The sequence below is a fragment of the Sander lucioperca genome, chromosome 4, assembly GCF_008315115.2.
Source record: "Sander lucioperca isolate FBNREF2018 chromosome 4, SLUC_FBN_1.2, whole genome shotgun sequence".
Classification (NCBI taxonomy): domain Eukaryota; kingdom Metazoa; phylum Chordata; class Actinopteri; order Perciformes; family Percidae; genus Sander; species Sander lucioperca.
Genome location: NC_050176.1, coordinates 44,345,936 through 44,366,466, shown reverse-complemented (window position 1 = coordinate 44,366,466; position 20,531 = coordinate 44,345,936). Strand labels below are relative to the sequence as shown.

Sequence of the window (20,531 nt, the reverse complement as noted above, 5' to 3'; positions counted from 1 at the left end):
ACTCTCAGAGAAAATACTGTATTACAGTTTTTCTCCATTGTATACACACACAAAAATTGGAATTGTGCACACAATTCTGAAAACTTGAAGCTCAAGTATCAACAACAAGACTCCAGACCATGGAACTGTGCTGAGAGTTTAGCCATCTGGAGCATAGCCTGCTAAACCATAGAAATACAATGGATGGATGGATGGATGGATTTTATTTCTATGTGCTAAACACTCAGCACAATTCCATTGTTTTCACTCAAACAGACATTCTAAATTAACCAGGAAACAGTCACACTTTTAATGCAAGACTTTTACTTGTTACAGAGTATTTGTGCACTGTTATCACAATATTATTGGCCCAAGAAGCACCACCTGAATAAAGCGTGATGTGTCTCAGCTGCCTGGGGGCGCTGTGTTATCCACAATGACACTTTCACCTTAGCGGGACGTCAACAATTTCTTCCGGGTTCACACATTCACTCGCAGAGGTTGAAGATGAATCTAATGAAGGCATAATTTTGTACATAATTGCGTTTCCCCGGTGAAATTGTACGTGTATTTCTGCATTTAGAAGGTTTGTTATACATTATTTCTGTGACGCTGCTGTTGGTTTAGCTTGTAGCTCCGTGTTAGCTGAACATGTCTGCGGAGGAAGCGGACAAAACAACCACCACTGACGCCAGCGCTGGAGATGAGGAGGAGGAATGGTTGTATGGAGGTAAAAAAACAACAACCACATGCTGTCCGCAAACATAACTCCTCTTGACCGAAAGAGTCATTAATCACTGTGTGTGCCGCTCTGTTAATGAACTGCTCACCAACAACACTGCCTGCTAGTATGAGAAGATGGATGTAACGTTTAGCTACGTTATATGGCATAAGAAGATTAGAGAGTTAGCCTGAAAGCTAAGCTAGCAGCGACGGTTTGCTTTTCCCGGCCTTTTGCAGCCGTATTACTTTAGAAATAAAGCGATTACATGTGTCTCTGTCACATATTAGGGTAGTATTTAACCTTAAAATGTGGTAAATGCTTATTCTGTCACTCTCTGTTGGATTCTGTGAATAGGTTAAACATGAGAAGCTAATGAATGGCCTTTTGAGCTAGTTATGGTTTAAAGTAATATTTTTTGCATTTTTCATATTTCAGATGAGTCTGAGAGCAAAGATGAGGATGAAGAAGGCAAACTGAATGCTGCAGTCAGGTATTTAACATCCATGTTCACCCATACAAACACCTTGGATATGTGTAAGTGATTTTAAAACTCAAAAGACTCCTGTTTACATCCAGAGGAGGATGTGCTATTTACAGCAGCACAAAGAGAAACCACAAAGAAGCATAAAAACCTCTTCTTTGTATCCACATCTATAGGTATGCATTCATAGGTTTCAAAGAAAAATGCATGCATTTAGATGGTTTAATTAGCCATTTTTCAGGGCATTTATAAACTAATTTGCCTTATTTGAGGATGTTTAGAATATTTGGTTGTTATGTCATGCTATCTGTAATTTAAAATAAAATTTAAATAAACTTCATGTTTAATATTTTATCTACAGTGCACCTGCTGATGCTTCAACAGAGGATGATGCTGCTGCACACGCTACAGGAAATGGAGTGGCCTCCGAGGTAGGTAGCGTGCATGCACTCAATCACAGTATGTGTTGTGACGTGTGCCATGCTGTTTGTCTGTTTTTGAATATTTGATCACCTCACAGTTTTGATTCTTTTCACAGCTGTTTTCTATCCTTCTAAGAAATGTTCTTGTCTCATTCTTCTTTTGTCCCTGGTCTGTCAGGCGACAGGTGAAGGTGCAGGTGAGGACGTTGACAGTGACAGCGACAGTGATGATGATGATGATGATGTCCGCGTCACCATTGGAGACATTAAAACTGGAGCACCACAGTACACGTAGGTTTTGTTCAAAGTGTGGTGTTTTGCAGATTATTTAAACAGTCATTGGCTACTTTAAACAAACTTATATTTTTGTTAGTTGTAACCAAACAGAAATTTCCTTCCTACCTGATTGTACTTAATAAGCTTGTTTGTGCTTTGACGTGAGGCAAAAATAGCTTGTCTGGTCCACAAACAAACTAAGGATGGTAAAGCTTTGGAGTACAACATATAAAAGTAACTGAAACAGGCATTGATCTTGTCATTGTACACTATCAACAGATCAAGAAGATTATTTACCACAGAATTGACTGTTCTTATTCATTACTTGCATATGGTATTATATATGGTGTATATGGCAGCTAATTAAAAGGAGACCTTCGGATGTCAATAACAGGATTTATTTATTTTTCCTCCCAGAACTTATGGAGCTCCACCTGTCAATCTCAACATAAAGACGACAGGCTCCAGACCTTATGGACAAGGTATCGCCCTCTATTCTTGAACTGCTTTCTGTTGTGACTGTACTGTACTATTCTGCACTGTTCTGTTCAAAACACAGACAGCATAGATATTATACACAGAGAGTAAAGAGTTTGAACAGAATGTCTGTGTTCAGTTAACATGTTATGTTGTTTATTTTCTGTAGCCTCCAAGATGAAGGGAGTGGATCTGGATGCTCCTGGAAACATTAACGGGGTTCCAGTGCTGGAGGCGGACATGGAGTCCTTTGAGGAGAAACCCTGGAGGAAGCCAGGTCTGTGTATGTGTGTGTGTGCGTGTGCGTGTAGTTCCTTTTTAAGTACCGCAGTTAACTGCATTTTCAGGATGTTTGGTGTCATTGACAATGGCATGTCATGCCTAGCATGTACAGTTTCTCACAAGTTTTGTGTGTGTGTAGGAGCGGATTTGTCAGACTACTTTAACTACGGCTTCAATGAAGACACATGGAAGGCTTACTGTGAAAAACAGAAGAGACTGCGGATGGGCCTGGAGGTCTCTACTGTCGGCTCGGTGACGAGCAAGATCACTGTGAGAAACCAGTGCTTACTGTTTTTTTTTTCTGTCAACGCCCTCCACATTTCCTGCCTTTCTGTTTTCTTCATAAGCCTCTCCTTGTCAGTTAGTTGGAATCAGAGCAGTTCCTGCGTGGTTTAACTGGAAACTTTACATTATGAGATTATGAATTATAGAAATGCTTTTTCCATTTTCTTTAAGTCAGAGTACCATTAACACAAGTAAACATAGTTTCATAACATACATGCCTATCACCTATATTTCTAAATGTTGTAAAGAGACTGCCTTCAATATGAAGACAAAAATGCATCTGCTTTAAAATCAAGACTCTCTACTATGATTAACACAGGACATATATTAACAAGCTTATTGTGGCTCTTTCTCAGGTTCAGCAAGGCAGGACAGGTAATGAGAAGGACATATCCACTTTGCCTGTTCACACCTCCAAGCCAGACTTCACATCTCCTGTCAGCATGTACAAGCCTGCTGTCAGTCAGGTCCCCAGGTAACACTTCTGCTTTTATCTTCACTTATTAAGATGTCTTGTAATAAAACACGTGCAGTTTCCACTTGAAGTGATGTGTACAGAAAAGTTGACAAGCTGGGAAACTAAGTGTGCTTCCATCCACCTGTTTTGTGTGCATTTTCAGTTTAAGTATAAGAAACCCTGACTGAAAACTCTTGAAATAATTTTTTTTTAGAAGTCGGAATACGCAAAAAGGTTAAAAAGTAGAAAGGTTGGTATATCGATAAAACATATATCCCAATGTACATAAAGCACGTCACTCAAAGCTACATTGTGTACGAATTTTTCCCATCTAGCGGTAAAATTGTATATGACAACCAGCTGAATATTACTTTCTAGCCCTTCCTCCTACGGTGGCCGAACCCGAAATTAGCGCTCTCCATCGTTTACACGCAGCTGTTCTACCCACTCCAATATTAACTTAGGTCTTGTTGCTTTGCCTGTCGCGTTGTCATTTTAATTCTCTTTTTCGCTTCCCTGGCAAATAATCTCCCCCTTGCATTCGTCACGGTGCTAATAGGTGTAAGAGGGCGAAATGCGGAGGGCTGCCGTCATTCGAGCGAGTCGCTCCTATGTATTCTGAATGATTCTGAATGTCAGATTCTACGCTTACGAGAATACTTTGATTAGTTGGTGGAAGTAATTGCACATGAATGAGTACATATTTGTGAAAGAACAAAGGGGTTTTTGCTAAGAATCGACTCAAAAAATTACACAATGTAGGTTTAAACTTCCACTGAGGCTTCCGCCCCACTGTAGAGACTAAAATGGCAGTAGATGAAAGCATCAGATCTGTGTGAAGTAGGGCTGCACGATATTTTGTTTCATCGTCTACATCGCGATGTGCACATGTGCGATAGTCACATCGCAGGACGTTGCGATGTTGACGCTTAAACTTTTTGCTGCTTGATAGAAAAGTAAACTTTCACCGTTCTCCTTTTACGTGATTATGATCGTTACCGGCCGAGCCTTCACCTTTAAGACAGGTGGCCATGTGGGCAACGTGTGTATTTGACGGAACGTTAGTCTGACGGGGTTTGTTATGGGAAGTGAGGCTCTCCGTGTCTCTAAAATTAGAGCCACCAACTGTTTAACTTGATGTGCCCAACTCCTAATATTCGCATAGCAGTAGTGGATGGTTACATGCATTAATTCACATTGTCTTTTGCTGATTTTCAAAAAATTGGTTTAAAATTTGCACTACATTTGGATGGAAACTTGGCTTATGTGTCTAGACAAGGGAGGGCTGGAAGAGGAGACTTAATACAAGAGTAAAGGGAAACTGCAGAGTGAAAATATTTCTTGTAGGGATGCACGATATATCGGCAATCATGTCTATTGGCTGATGTTAGTAATTTTTTTATACATTGGCAAAGGTCTGATGTGAACAACCGATAATTATTTCCGTCTAGCTGCCGTTGTGTGTGTGTGTCAGGGCGCCTGTGTGTGTGTGTGTGTGTTATTTATTTTTTAGAGTTTGTGACTCAGCACAGGATTTAAGAGAAAGCAATGTCCACGGTCTGGACGTTTTTCACACGGATTGCAGTATACAATGTGAGGAGGATGCCGTGTCAAATCCTTCAACACCAATGACACGCAAATAAATAACCGCCATCCAGAAGTTCATAAACAATATCAGGAGCAAGCTTCTAGCAAGCAGCCTAAACGCAAACAGTGGCAGCTGCACCCCACACGTTAGGGAGACAGGGGTGTGTGTGGGTGAGCATGAAGTTAGCTGTTACGTTATAGCTGTGTATGTAGCAGTGCAATCTGTACAGTCAGTGAATAAATGCTACAATTCCTCAAGACCCAAGCTAAGGTCCCGTGTCTTGCTTGCTACCTGCTGGTTAAAAAAAAGTGACGGTGGTTAGTATCAGCCACGGAGCTAGCGAGAACTTTAGCAAGGCTCACTAACTTAAGCTGGCTTTAAGGTGGCCTAGCTATTTTCATTTTAGTGACTAGCCCCTCCTCCAAGTTTTGCTTTAATGATCTCTCCGTTGCCAACCCAGGGACAACCCTGATTAGTCCTAAAACCTAAACCTAAACCTAAATGTGCATTGTCCTGAAATAATAAACTAAACTAATATTTTGTTTTATGACCCAAGTTAATGATTTAAAGATGTAAGTTAAACTGGACTTTCATTAAGTGATACACTTGCTACAAGTTATAAAAGTAGCCTAAAACTAACACTGTTGATCACTTGTGTTTTTTCATGGTGGCCCTGTAACTTGTTCAGAGAAAACAATGCGGTAAATCTATGATTTATGGGCTTTTCCAAATGTTTTATATGCTTTTCCAAATGTTTCCAAATTACTTTTTCAAATTCAGTGTTTACACGTTTTTCAGTATGTACAAAATATGATTATCATAGAAACTGTTTTTATACAGATCATATTGGTATATATCGGTTATCGACCATAACAGCAATTTTAATATTGGTTATTGTATCGGTCAAACTTTTAGTATCGGTGCATCCCTAATTTCTTGTGTTTAACTTTTCAAATTCAACATGCCCTGTGGTTAGAATAGGTCTTCCCATGGGCTGTACGTGTGTGTCTAAGCCGATGTTACTCTCCTCTCCTTTACCACTGTCCTTTGTTTCAAAATGTTAGGATCTCTCCCCCTCAATGGCCTGGCCCGCCTCTTCAGGACATGTCCTATTATACGTAAGTTGGCATGGCCTTGTCCGTACAAGGTTAATGGGCCTGATGGGAAATGTGTAAAAGTGTTACATGTTAATGTGTTTAAAGGGGGCCTTGCATTTTTCTTGACCATGAAACGTGAGAAAAACTGCTGGTGCTACTTCCAAGGCCCCAAAGATACTTTCTTTCTTTTGTGGTGGGTGATGTGCATGTGTCAAAGTGAACATAAGTTAGAGCTTTAGAAAGAGACAATAGAATATAATCATTTTAACTGAATCCACAGCTCATTTCTTTGGGGGCCTGTTAATAATGAGAATTACTCGCTCCAAATTAAAAGATTATTTTTTTTTAGAGATTAGACAGATCATTAATTAATCATCGCACATTTTCCTTAAAGTTGCAACCTTAAAAGTAGGGTCGTAATTTATTTGTTAAAGGTAAAACCCTTTAAAGGCCACTGACTGGTGCAACATGAAGTCTTTTGAAGATGCATAGTTGCTAAAGTAGGTTTCAGGTAATTTAGAAACAGTGACACCATTACATATTTTGTCAACCAGAGAGCTCTGACAAGTTGAGAAGTAATTACACTGAAAAATGCCCCACTCAGTGTATATACACTCACCTAAAGGATTATTAGGAACACCATACTAATACTGTGTTTGACCCCATCCTATCAATATGGGCCAACATTTCTAAAGAATGCTTCCAGCACCTTGTTGAATCAATGACACAAATAATTAAGGCAGTTCTGAAGGTGAAAGGGATCCTCCACACCATTACACCACCACCAGCCTGCACAGTGGTAACAAGGCATGACGGATCCATGTTCTCATTCTGTTTATGCCAAATTCTGACTCTACCATCTGAATGTCTCAACAGAAATCGAGACTCATCAGACCAGGCAACATTTTTCCAGTCTTCAACTGCCCAATTTTGGTGAGCTCGTGCAAACTGTAGCCTAATTTTCCTATATTTAGTGGAGATGAGTTGTACCTGGTGGGGTCTTCTGCTGGTGTAGCCCATCCGCCTCAAGGTTGTGCGTGTTGTGGCTTCACAAATGCTTTGCTGCATACCTTGGTTGTAACAAGTGGTTATTTGAGTCAAAGTTGATCTTCTATCAGCTTGAATCACTCGGCCCATTCTCCTCTAACCTCTAGCATCAACAAGGCATTTTTGCCCACAGGACTGCAGCATACTGGATGTTTTTCCCTTTTCAGACCATTCTTTGTAAACCCTAGAAATGGTTGTGCGTGAGAATCCCAGTAACTGAGCAGATTGTGAAATACTCAGACCAGCCCGTCTGGCACCAACAACCCTGCCACGCTCAAAGTTGCTTAGATCACCTTTCTTTCCCATTCTGACATTCAGTTTGGAGTTCAGGAGATTGTCTTGACCAGGACCACACCCCTAAATGCATTGAAGCAGCTGCCATGTGATTGGTTGATTAGATAATTGAATTAACGAGAACAGGTGTTCCTAATAATCCTTTAGGAGAGTGTATATTGTTCACAGTTCTTTAAAACAAAAACAAATGTAAGCGATCTGTATCAAGACTGTTTTTTTTTTTTTTAACCATTGCAGTCTGAGGAAATGAGTTAGGACTGCATTGTGACTTTTAATGTAAATTAGGTATTTAGTTAATGCACATTGCTTATTATGTAGACGGTGCGTATGCTCAGTGCCTTGATTTTTATTTTTTATATTCTCCTCACAGGAAGACGAGTGGTACTATAGACGTGATAGGTGGAGGGACGGCCACCATCAGCAGGGTTGAAGGGCGACGCAGACACAATCTAGAAGGCAACAATATCCAGGTACACAGAAGCAACACAGACAGTCACTCTGAATCAAAAAACACATTGTCTTTTTCAATGTGATTTTATTTTTCCTGGTGAAAATGTTGTGTTAGCTGAGCTCTTGACTAAACTAGAGTTAGAAGTTAAAAGACACTGTGCTGAGTGTGTGTGTTGTCGTCTCATCCTCCTCCTGTCTGTTGTTGTCCAGGTGATCGCTGAACAATCAGACGCTGAGCCGACTCCAGCTAAGATTCCCACCTTCTTCCCTCCTGGACCACTTCCTCCAAACATACCCCCGCCTCCTTTCCTCCCTCCACCACCCAATGTCAACACTGCACCCCCACTCATCCCCCCACCCAGTAAGTTTATTATCATCATCTTTAATTTTAGCTGATCTCTTGTGTGTATTTGATTTTAAGCAGCCATCCTATTTTAACCTGTATTTGCTCGGTTTTATTGTGTTCACTGTGTGTGTTCTCTCTTTCTCCCTCGTAGGGTTGCCCATTACTGTCCCTCCCCCTGGTTTTCCTCCTCCACCTAGCGGGCCCCCTCCTGCTATCATCCCCACTATGGACAGGTAACACACACATGAAAACACAAACACCACACACACACACACACACACACACACACACACACACACACACACACACACACACACACACACACACACACACACACACACTCACTAGCTGCTGTTAGTCAACCACAAACACCGACATGCCCCTTCAGCCAACTGAGACAAAAAGAAGCAATTACTGATATTGGAGACCCTTTTTAGCTATTTGTTTTACAACTATTAACAATACATTTAAAAAAAAAAAAAAAACATGTTGACATTATTTCTGACCACAAAAGGGGCTAAATATGACAAACTAGTGAAAAAAATTGTTTTGCATACTTTTTGGGTGTTAACATTTTACACACTACATCATTGTAGATATTTTGAACATGAGGACATGGCTTAGCAAGTATGTTAAGTTCTTTATTTATCTTATTGAGACACACACACTTTAACATTTTGCCTTTCCTCTGTTTCCACAGTGGCCACCCTGGAGGTTATGATGGACGCTCTGTCCCTCCCTACCCTTTCCCTCAAGGTATGAAGATTTACAACGTAATCTGTCTGTGTAATCAGCAGCATAGTCTGGCTCAGCAGAAATACATTTCCAGGATAATTGCCTGTCATCCTGCGGCTGTTCTTAAACTCTGTTTGCTTTAGGAAACAAGGCAGGCCTTCTTGGTTCTTTAGGGGAATGATTTACAAAGAATATGTTTACGGCATTCAGTCTTCAAAGTGCTCATATTATGCTCATTTTCAGCTTCATAATTGTATTTAGAGGTTGTACCAGAATAGGTTTATGTGGTTTAATTTTCAAAAAACACCGTATTTTTGTTGTACTGCACATTGCTGCAGCTCCTCTTTTCACCCTGTGTGTTGAGCTCTCTGTTTTAGCTACAGAGTGACGTATCACACTTATGTTCCATCTTTGTTGGGTATCGCACATGCTCAGTAGCTAGGTAAGGACTACTAGCTAGTCAGAAGCAGAGAATGAGGGAGTGCCATGCTAGCAGCTAGGCGAGCTTTATAACGTGTTACAAAGTGACAAACGTTTGTCTCTGAAGTAAAGGCTGGACTATAATAGAGCTGTTTGGAGCAGTTTGTGAACAGTGTTTTCTGTTGGAGATGGTAAGTGCCTTTGGGGTGGACTTTGGGCTTTTTCACTTTGTAAACCTATAACATGCACAAAAATATATTGTAACACAATAAAGGGAAGGAAAAAAGCCAAAAAGCATAATATGAGCACTTTAACTGGGACATTTTGGAAAGATTGGAGAGGATTGCTGTGGACGAAGTACACACTGTGATACAAATAAGAGCAAATTACGTTTAACCATGTATCCAGCTAATTGAAATAGCTCATGTTACTGTATTGTGTGAACAGTTAATTTAATTTAATATTTTATGTGGCGTTTTCTTTTGCGGGATGCAAATGTTCCACCAAAACAAGTTCCTTCCCGAGACTATTTTGCAGAACCACCGTAGCTGCGTCTGGAGCTTAGCGCCGCCTAAGACGATTGTGATTGGTTTAAATAAATGCAAACAGCCCAGAGTTGTCCAAATGTCAGAACTTGTTTTCAGTCCATCTGAATAAGAGATCTGTTGTGGTATACATGGAAAAGAATCCCAGAAATGTGTTTAAAACAGTAAAAACAACAATATTTTAACAGATGCAAATGTGTATTCCTAGATATGCATCTCATTGGTTTTAATGTTGTTGGAAATACAGGTATGTTTAAATAGTTTAATATGCAATTTTCATTATCATTCACTATCACAAATTGCTAACTGAATTTAAACAAAGTCTTATTTCAAAGTAATAAGTCTTCTGCTCCCCTCCTTTTTACCTGTTCAGGTGCATACCCTCCACCCATGGCTGGAGGGGTTCCTCCTCCTTGGCCTCCCATGATGGACAACTCTAAACCCTGGGACTACTATTCCCGTCGGGACGACAAGCGTGAGAAGGAAAGAGAAAGGCCCAGAGAGAGAGAGAGGACACATGAACGGGAGAGAGAGAGGGAGCACAGCCCTTCAGCTATGGGCTACACCAGGTGAGGGGGACAAAAACACACACACACACACTTTCACAGGCGCAGTTTGTGTCCATGGGTGCACCAATCTGATATGCCAGATAGGTATCGGCACCGATCCTAGTAAGTAGATCGGGTATTGGCCATGACGTGACAGATTCATTTTAAAGCTGGGGGGAGGCAGAACTTGAAAAAATTGCTAGAATTTAAACTAGAGTGAGACCTCCTCCGGCAGCTCTCCCTCTCCCCTCTCTGTCCAGCCCCTCCCATCAGGCGAGCACGGGCATGCACCGGCTTCATACAGTAACATTTAACAGTACTCATGCCATTATATAGCGGCAATTCTATGAGAATGACCATCCTGTTTTCTTTGTAAAGCCCTTTGAGATGTAAACTGTAATTTGAGGCTCTGGTTGGCTAAATAAACATGGAATTAGCTGCAGCTTTGCTAGGGTTAGCAGAAAGCTAAACGTTTACATTTCCTCTCACACCGCCTACAGCGTGTCCTCGTTGGGATGTCAGCAGTAAGTGGTGCCTCTGCTTTCGGCCTTTGGTCGAAGCCTGGTGCCGGTGTTCGTGCTAAGCTAAAGGCTAACCTGAGCAGACCAGCTTTCTCGGCTGTTTTCGCCGCAAATGTCCTCTCCATAGACAATAAACTGGACTACATTTTTACACAATTTCATTCCTCTATGTACTGTATATAGATGGATAACAATAAAGTCTCTTATCGAATAGTTGAGCCTTGAATTAGCTGCAGCCCTGAGCCTTACGGTGAACAGAACTGAAGGGACGTGCCTGTGATTGGCCGGTCTCACGGCTAGATTGACTGAAACCTGAAAACGGAGCCAAGAAGGAAATGCAGAAATCTAGTTTTCTCTCAGACCACTTGAATTACAATATGCTGAAAGATTATTATGAATGTTTTGCCCAATGACGCCAAAAATAAACTACCTACTGAAGCTTTAAAAGTAGTTTCTTAGTGTTGTTCCAATTCAGTGCTTAGGACGCAATTTAGACATTATGAGGTTCGGACTTTTGCTAGGAGGAAATTATAGAAACTGGACCCCCTTGAATTATAATTGAATACCTCTGTTTTAGGCAAACAGCATATGTTCATGCACTCATAGTCACAGACTTTAATATTAATGGTGTACTCGGAAGACAGATTTCCGAGTATGGAATTTCGAGAAACTCACAGTACCCCAAGCTCAAAATCCAACATGGCTGCTCTGTGCATCAACAGTAGTGAACGCTGTAGTAATATACAGTTTACTAGCACTTCTGTCTTATTTGTGTGTCATTAAATCAGTCTTAAACACAGTACTATCTAACTTCTATCTGTGGACATGTTGTTATGCTGATTGTATGCACGGAAAACTGACTAATGCGTTAACTGATATTGCTAACAATGGCTAACCTGGTTAGAGCAAACCCCTCAATGAAATCCGACTTGTTTTAATGGAATGTGGTCAACTCGGGTGTGACGTCTTTCCCAGCTCCGTCTTCCGAGTTCTGAAGTAAATGGAACGCACTACAAGAATCTGTATTTTATTCAGAGAATGGGCTTGTTTGATATGCAAACATAACATAGTAAAGGGAAAGCTCTTGTTCTTTCAACCTTGATAGTGAAGAGGAGCGGTATCGTTACCGCGAGTACCAGGAGCGTGGTTATGCAGAGCGACATCGTGAGCGGTCGAGCCGAGAGAAAGAGGAAAGACACAGAGAGAGACGGCACCGAGAGAAAGAGGAGGGTCGCCACAAGTCCTCTCGCAGGTACGTAAACACACACAAAAGTTGTAGGAAAAAATCTAGTTTGTTAAATCCCTCCCACGAATAGTTATTGTCCATCCATTTCTTAGAAACTGTAACTAAGCACAGCAGGCCTGTCAAGATTTGCAAGGAGCAAAGGAGCAAGGAGCTATAGTAATAGTCATACTCTGCATGTAAAGAGTTTAAAGTGTAGTGTTAAAAAAAGCCATGTTGACAACTTGCACATCCACTGTGTAGTATTTCCCCACTGAGGAGAAGTAGATGCCATTGGAGTGTAGGCTAATGTCAGCAGGTCTGTCTTGCTCTTTATTGAATTTGGGGAAAATGTCAACTCCTGAAACCCCAGCCAATGCTACCTGAGCTAATGTTGGATTAACAAAACACATCAGTTAGCCTTTTCTCTTGTAACTCTTAAAGTGAGAATATACCTTTTTTAAATATGAACTAACTTGTGAACTAAGTCCCTGAACAGGGTTATATTTAAATAAGAGTCTGATCTCACATTTCATTTTGTCATACTAAATACTGTAGCTCTATAATGCAATACAAGAACAATGCAATTTTTTTTTAATTTCCATGTCTTTAGGGTGACATTGTGTATGTAGACATAAAGTGTAATTACTAAATCCTTTTTATATTCTCGTTTCAAAAAAACAAATCAAATCAAAAAATTACCAAGTCAGCTGGAGACAGAGTTGTCAACCAACTCATAGAGCTAAGGTTAGCTAGCTACAGCTCATAAAATCTGCCAGCGACGGGTACAAAAGCAGGCTTCTAGTTTCTGGCCAGCGGACATGTGCTTTTGTCTTCCTCTGAAATCAATCTGCTGTTGATTGTTGTAAACTGCATGCGTGCGATGGGTGAACGGGAAGATCGACAGCCTTAACAACAGCAGCTAAGTGGGCTAAGGGCTTAGCAAATGGTCAGTTGGTTCAACTGTATTGACGGTTGTCTCAAGGCTGATTTATGCTTCTGCGTCGAATCGATGGCGTACCCCCGCAGACCCCTCTGCGTCGCCGTGAACCTCCCTCCGAGCCCTCTGCCGTAGCTCAACGTGCACCTCCAAAAATTTGTAACTTCATGTCGAGGCGACGCAGACCACAAGGACTGTGATTGGTCAACCCGTCCTGTGTGTTGATAGTCTGTGTTTCAAGCAGCCTACTGTGGGGAGTAGCAACATGCTAGTTCACTGATATAAGCTTTGCAAATAAACTCAGACATATTTTGGTTACAATGACGGGGTTATCCGTTTGTAAAGTGTCTATATGTCAGTAACGTTTTGAAATTAGCACTTCGCCAGCAAGCAGTACTTTGTGGGCAGTTGTGCTAAAGTTTGCTTGCTAACACAACATCAACTGGCTGGCAGACACCTCGCAAATAACCTCAGACTTTTTTTCTGGTTACAGTAACTAGGTCAATGGATTTTACTGTCTATTTCTCGATACTTTTTTACAAAATCTAAGCAAGAAAAGGCCAAACAAATAAGATTAATATTTTAGCACGACTCTATCTGTCTATCAAGTCTATGGGGTTTGCCATTCTGAGTACCGTATCGGTGGTAAGCGACACAGACACAGGCGACACCTCCTAGCGTTATGCGGTGAAATGCACCGTGATGCAAAGCAACCCCGACGCAGAACTCCGAAAGGGTCACGACGCCGTAGGAGCGACGGCGTGGAGTTGACGCAGAAGCATAAAACAGCCTTCAACCTCCTTTATTCCGATTTGGCACCATGCTGCCTCTCTTATTTTCCTTTACCCTTTTGTCCATCTCCATTTCACTTCACCTTTTCTTTCTTTCACCTATTGATCTTCTTGTCTCCATGTATCCCTTTCTCCTACCTACCTACCTAATCTTTTATCTCCCTTCCCCTATTGCCTTACCTCCCTGCCCTTTACTCCCCCTCTAAACTTTCCTCTACCTCTCAAATCTCCCTCCTCTGCCCTTTCTACACTTTGGTCCTTCTCCTTCAATTAGCAGCAGTAGCAGGAGAAGGCACGACAGCGAGGAGGGCGACAGCCACCGGAGGCACAAACACAAGAAGAGCAAGAGAAGCAAGGAGGGCAAAGAGGCCAACGAAGAGATCAGCGCAGACCAGGAGAACCAGGAGGCCATGGAGTAGTGATCACCACCTCCTGTTTTTCCTTTCTCTGTCTGTCTCCGGTCCTGTCTGTCCCTCGGTGTCCGTGTCCCACCAAGATGAGAAAGAAGGAAAGGGAAAAGATGAGCACAGACCAACACAACCAGGATGTTGCAGAGTGATCAATGCGTCCTGTCACTCCCCTCTCCATCAATCTCAATTCTCCTCCATCCTGCTGTCGTTCATCCTCACCATCACTTCAGGTAGAGAATGGATGGAGCAGAGGAGGTGGTAAAGGAGGGATGGTCATCCTATTTACTTTATCTGTCTTTCCATCACTAGCTGACATCAGACAGGACATCAATCTGTCTTAATCCCCCTCCAGCTCTCCTCCGCTCCCCATCCCTCCTCTCAGAGCACTGCTGTAACAATAAGGTCATGCTCGGAGATTTCACTGTATAGTCAGGACCATCCGCAGATTTAGCTCTTTTTTTGTCATTTGTTTGTTCTTGTCCCATATGAAGACATCTATAGACAGCTGTCGGTTTGTTAAGTTCAATTAAAAACCCTTTTGATAAGACATCTTTTTGTGACTTTTTTGGAATAAATAGATCAATAATTTATCACGTATATTTGTTTTCTAATAGTGATTCATGTTAATCTTTCACAACATTGGTAACTGTATAGCCTATCACCTTCGAGGTCTGAAATATTTTGTTTGTACCTAACATTTGTGTGATTTCAACACATTCTTAAACAGTCCCAGTGGTGATCAACTAGCAGAGCACAGCAGTGGTTATCAGTAGGCGAGGACAAAGTTCAAGTGAACTATTGCAACCCAAATAGTTTACTTGGGGGTTTGGACTTGTGACTAAAGCTCATAGTATTAATATGTTTAATTTAGGCTTTTGCAGCAGCTCATTGAACTCAGTAGTTGTTGTGATTTCATCCATAACACTTTTAGGTCTTCAGCATGAATAGTTAATTATTGACCTTGAAGACCCTAGTTTAATTACTATTTTATTTTAGTATTTAATATCCAATTTCCAGTACACTTTTACAGTCTTACTTTTTACACAATTTAAAATGTAACACTCAACTTGCAAAATACTCTATGTAACCTCCAACAGTGTTAGATACTTTTAATACTTATTTTTTAATTACGAAATATGTGTGCAAAGACATTCACATACAGTACAGACACACTTACACCTACACATATACTTTTTCTACAGAAAATGAGCTGAATACATCCTCCATCACTGCTGCTGGCTGAAAGAATAAAATAAATACTGCCTATGATGGTGCATTTCATGGCTTTGATTAATAGTAACTGATAAAGCTGCTGTTTCCTATTGAAAACTGCAAAACGTAAAAATGTTTGAGTTTCAGTGACAGAACAGAGGGTTTTCAAAGAAATTACAGCATACATATTGTATATACCAACTGCTACTGTCATATATGATTGGATCAAGATTCCATAAGTTCCTCAAACAGGTCAAAGTCTCCCCCCCCCTCCCCGGCTGTTTGCTTGTTGTTACATCAGCTCACAGAAAGTAAATGCATGCTGGTGAGATGCATCCAGGAGGGAGACTTGATGGCAGGCAGTGAAGAGACACCTGAAGACAAAACAAAAGAGTGAGTGTCGAAGACAAACGGAGGCGCAGGAGGGGAAAGCTTGATTAAAAACAAAAAAGAGCCATCTAGAGGATGAAGAAGTGTGTTGCTGTAGTTGTGTTGCTGAGTCTCCTCTCACTGGGACACTCGGCTCCTCTGAGCAGCTGTGACAGTCTGCTAAAACCGATCACTGTCAGCAATGAAGACGTAAGTCCACTTCTGCTTTACTTTGCTTCTTAAGTATCTATGTTTAATTTCAACCCACTTTTTGTCAGCAATAAAAATAGCGTTCCTGGTTTCATTAGGTACAATTCAATGATACATATCCTTTATGCACAAGTACACAACCTCAACTGTTCAGTTTTGAAGACACAATTTTTAGTTTGACATCGCTACAGATCAAGCTATATCAGGGGAAACTTTTTTTTTTAAATGGGAATCCTGTAACTATGCTTCACATATATTCATTTAGTGTGTCAAATCTCCCATGAGCCCATGTCCCGGCCCCAGAGGTTGAGAAATGTTGACATATTGTGTGTTCTGTGTGTGTGCTTTAGATGTTGGGAAAGTGGCTGTACATCGGGGGGAGCTCTGACCTCCCAGGAAGCCGCTCACTGGGCCATCTGATGACCAGTGTCTGGCTGGACATCACTGCAACGACCCAGAGCAACATCCTCAGTCTCATCCAGACTCAGAGAATGTAAATCCCCCGACACACTTTCACACCACAGGGCTGAAGGCTACTTGTTTCTGCTGTCAGGGGGGGATTCTTCAACCAATAAGCATCCCAAATATTCTCTAAAGATGAATTCTAATGGTTTCAGGGTTCCATGTGTTTTTGCAAAGCAAATTTCCTGTTGCTATTGTAAAACAATGTTACAAGAAGAAAATTGTATTGTTATAACTACATATTTAAATATATTGTTAATAAGATATTTTTGTACTAAATAGTTTTGCTTTTGTCACATGGCAGCATTGACAGCACACTGTTGATTCCAAAATCCAACATACATCATTAGCAGTTTGCAGAGCTTCAGTTTCAATTAAGTATTTTAGCATTTTGTTTGTCTAACATTTTCAAATTATTATATGTCTGGAGACAAGCGAAGGTAAATGTGCAACATGCACGTGTGCCTACTTTATACCACATCACTGGAAAGTTTTATTAAGCTCTTGGGAATAAACATATTTTTGGCCACTTGGGGGCAGTGCAAACAAGCTGTAAACACATCATTACTATGTTATCTGCTTATAAAGTTGTTATAGGCCTAGTGAACCTGTTAGCAAACAGCTGCTTATTTACACGTCCGATAGATGTGGAGCAACAGCATTCATTTGGAGTCGCCTTTCTGACCTGGCATAGTACGTAAGCGTCAACACTTCTGTGTGTGGACGCTTGCACAGTATGCCGTGTTGTCGTTCAGTGGGTATGATCTAGTATCTACAGTGAATGTCTCTGGAAACAACGCTGATGAGAGCTGTGAGAGTGAATCAAAGCAGTGAAGTTGCGGATCATAAAAACTAAAAAGTTGAAAGACACTAAAAGGCGAGGGAAACTGCAGTCTTCTCTGTGGGAACACCTTTCACGTTACTTTAACGCATACCTTTTTACATTACATTTACTTAGAGTCGTTTGATCCATTGATAATATAAACATTTTGATTATAGCTGCTTTAAGTGTGCCAAATTTAATACACAGGGTGCAGTAATTTATGTATAGCTGTTTGATTATTATGTCTTACTAGTCTATCATGATATTATGTTCTGATGCAGCCTTTATTTTTTTCTTAACAGATATGGCAAATGTTCCAGCTTAACATACAATGTGACTTTTGAAAACAGCACGATGTTCATTGGTGAGTGAGAAAGAGCCACAGTGTATCAGATAGATTCTTTAGAGTGGAAGCTGCATTCAAACGCTCATATTATTGTGTGTGTGTGTGTGTGTGCGCCACAGAGCAACCTTTCTACCTCAAGGAAGTCTACCTGTCGACTGACTGCTCCGACTGTCTGGTTGTCCATGAAGAAGTTATCTCTGGCAAAGATACTTTCACCAGTCTTATGCTTTTTAGTAAGAAACTCACTTATCTGTCCCTAAAACACTGAATTGACCCTTATTGAACATAATAAAGCAACAGACTATCTGACTATCTCTCTAAGTTAATGTTCCTAACTCTGACATCTTTATTTCCAGGCAGGAGACAGAGTGTCTCACCTGCTGTTGTGGAGATGTTCAAGACACAAGCAGAATGTCTCCGGATGTCGTCGCCCATAATGATAGACACAAATTACGGTAAAAAATGTAACTATTAATCTCCACATACTGTGCCTCCATAATGCCAAACAGATTTTTTGAGTTATTTCTAATGTGTATGTACACAGAAATCTGCCCAGACAACATCTCGCCATCGGAGGGGATCAGTGCCCTCAACTCCTTATTAGAGGCCAAGATGGGACATCGAGTTGCAAGACTCCTGGATGCTTTTTTTGACACATTTGTGAACTGATTTACAATTAGGTTTCAAGGTAATTTTGTATGGGAAAGTGTGAATTTCTGTCCCTGATGTACATAATTAGGCCTAACTAAGAAAATGTAATAAAATTTAAATGGAGGAACTGCCTTGTTTTCTCATTATTATAATTAGTGGTAGATACAATAAGTAAATAGTTAAACAAACACAATATGCTAAATATTCTACTACTACTTAAAAGTAGACATTAACTCTAGAAGCAACTATGAAAACTGTGTTGGATAAATCACGAAACACATGCAATCATAGCAAAGAATTAGGCCAAAATGTAAAAATCAATTAATATAATTACAAGGAAACTGCACTAGCTTTATGGACTAGCTGTCAAATGTATTAAACACCAGTGGAAAAAAAAAAAAATCCCCATAGGAAGTATGACACAGCAATTAATGTAGTGAACATGCAAAGTCCACCAAAGTAAAAATGAACAGAGTAAAATACATCAGAAGTTAGCCAACCAGTAAATTAACAGTTAACTAGCTCACTCAGAATTTTGTACTAGCAACACATTAGCTTTAGATATAACTTTGTTAGCAGTACACTTACAGCCAAAAAACAATTCTACTAAACCACCAATCAGAAACAAAAACAGGTATAATAAAAAGAGTAACTATAGATAATGCTCCAACTAGGGCATTTATGGCATTGATAAAAGATGCCTGTCAGTGTTTGCCCTGTCACAGATCTGACAAAATGGTGGACTGCTATGGAATTGTGCCAGTAGGGGTTACTATAGCAACATAATGGGTGCATTCTGATCACCTAGTAGTTCCCTGAGAAGTGGACTGCATAGGGTATCCCGCCATGTTAAGTGAACTGCGAACTGTGTAGGGAACAACTGAACGGTTCATCACTTCGCCTGAAGGTCACAAACAAGATTACCCAACAGTCATTGCGCCTCGCTAAAAACAACAGCGTACATCTTTTAAATTAATCAAAAGACATGTATCACAAGTTACATACATTTCAATAGAATAAGTTTTATAATGGTATCAGTTTTTGTTTCAATATTTAAGTTCAGTAGAGTAAAATTTCCACAGTAGCAGCAACGTATCCAAGGTGTTAACATTACCAGGGTAACGCATAGAGGAAGTGATATCTGTGTTAGTGACGTTGCAGAGAATTTTGTGGAGTGAAGTTGCCTTAACCGACATTCCCTGATCAGGGAGTAGGGAGAACTGATTTCTGTACTCTTTACTGTACTGCGTGGATCAGAACGCAGCCATAGTTAAACTGAAACCAACTGCTGGTGGCAGAATAATGCTGCCTTCAAATGGGGTCTTGTTTTCTGTGATCACGAAGGAGTCAATATGAACGACGTCGGAAGTGGAAATTTTATAAAAGCTCAGAGTTCACAAGTTGTGATGGTGAATAATGGCCTACCTGAAAGAAGTAGAGGACCTAGCCCACTAGTGTCAGGACAACAACCTACTCATGAATGTCAGCAAGACTAAAGAGTTGATAGTGGACTTTGGGAAGAAGCATGGAAGGAACAACGGCTCCCTTAAAGGGGCGCTATGCAGTTTTGGCAATTTCTAGTTTTTTCGCTTTTTGCTCGCAGGTTTCTCTATAGAGCTCCACCTACAGCTTTGGAATAGATATTTGGCAACACTGTCGTAAAAACTCGTTGGTGACTCTCCCCCCTCCCATCTTCTCCCTCTGGTCATGTGCTTTTGTTTTCAAAGAAGCCGGCGGACGCACGGAGCCATGTCCACTGAGGTTTTTCTTGAAATATTACCCTTCTCTCCAGGTCCGTAACATTATTCTTTTTTCCTACAATGGCCTTAAAACGCTGTCGGAGCAGAAAAAACTTGCGTTTGCCAACATCAAGCTGACAAGAAACTCTGTGGCAGATAAAGTTTCTGATCAAAGATACTTAAAAGTGCAATAGCAAGAACACCAGGTCAGCATCGGATTTGCAGGCTTCTGTTTGTTGATGTTTACTCGCGTCTGACTCCTCGCTCGGTCAGTCTGCCGTTTCCTCTTTCTCTGTTCCTCCAACAATGCTTTCCTAGCTTTCTGCTTCTTTTTTGCCGGCTCCGCCATGATGAAAAACTCCATCACTACCTTGTTCTTATA

The 20,531-nt window shown here is 40.8% G+C and overlaps 2 protein-coding genes across 4 annotated transcripts; both read left to right on the top strand.

Annotated features, from left to right (window-relative positions):
* Positions 1-408: 408 nt before the first annotated feature.
* Positions 409-14,884, top strand: fip1l1b (FIP1 like 1b (S. cerevisiae)). Of its 3 annotated transcripts, XM_031285873.2 has the most exons (17): positions 409-709; positions 1,139-1,193; positions 1,546-1,615; positions 1,785-1,897; positions 2,300-2,364; positions 2,529-2,636; positions 2,781-2,911; positions 3,283-3,401; positions 6,036-6,089; positions 6,945-7,001; positions 7,780-7,879; positions 8,070-8,220; positions 8,357-8,438; positions 8,906-8,961; positions 10,279-10,474; positions 12,080-12,226; positions 14,205-14,884. In XM_031285873.2, the coding sequence occupies exons 1-17, from the start codon at positions 631-633 to the stop codon at positions 14,344-14,346; spliced, it is 1,725 nt and encodes a 574-aa protein (XP_031141733.1). In that variant the 5' UTR covers positions 409-630; the 3' UTR covers positions 14,347-14,884. The 3 variants fall into 3 exon arrangements, with proteins under 3 accessions (XP_031141733.1, XP_031141734.1, XP_031141735.1); XM_031285874.2 differs by lacking the exon at positions 6,036-6,089; XM_031285875.2 differs by lacking the exon at positions 6,945-7,001 and having other exon boundaries at positions 410-709.
* Positions 14,885-15,839: 955 nt separating this feature from the next.
* LOC116040486 lies at positions 15,840-18,537 on the top strand. The gene is made up of 6 exons (XM_031285876.2): positions 15,840-16,128; positions 16,479-16,621; positions 17,716-17,777; positions 17,879-17,992; positions 18,116-18,214; positions 18,304-18,537. The coding sequence occupies exons 1-6, from the start codon at positions 16,015-16,017 to the stop codon at positions 18,426-18,428; spliced, it is 657 nt and encodes a 218-aa protein (XP_031141736.1). The 5' UTR covers positions 15,840-16,014; the 3' UTR covers positions 18,429-18,537.
* Positions 18,538-20,531: the final 1,994 nt, after the last annotated feature.

Excerpts from the sequence above, each read along its gene's own strand:
- fip1l1b (XM_031285873.2), top strand. The coding sequence starts at position 631 with ATGTCTGCGGAGGAAGCGGACAAAACAACCACCACTGACGCCAGCGCT. Across the intron at positions 710-1,138 it reads GGAGGAATGGTTGTATGGAG|ATGAGTCTGAGAGCAAAGAT; the intron begins GTAAAAAAACAA and ends TTCATATTTCAG. Across the intron at positions 10,475-12,079 it reads TCAGCTATGGGCTACACCAG|TGAAGAGGAGCGGTATCGTT; the intron begins GTGAGGGGGACA and ends CAACCTTGATAG.
- LOC116040486 (XM_031285876.2), top strand. The coding sequence starts at position 16,015 with ATGAAGAAGTGTGTTGCTGTAGTTGTGTTGCTGAGTCTCCTCTCACTG. Across the intron at positions 16,622-17,715 it reads CTCATCCAGACTCAGAGAAT|ATATGGCAAATGTTCCAGCT; the intron begins GTAAATCCCCCG and ends TTTTCTTAACAG. Across the intron at positions 18,215-18,303 it reads AATGATAGACACAAATTACG|AAATCTGCCCAGACAACATC; the intron begins GTAAAAAATGTA and ends GTATGTACACAG.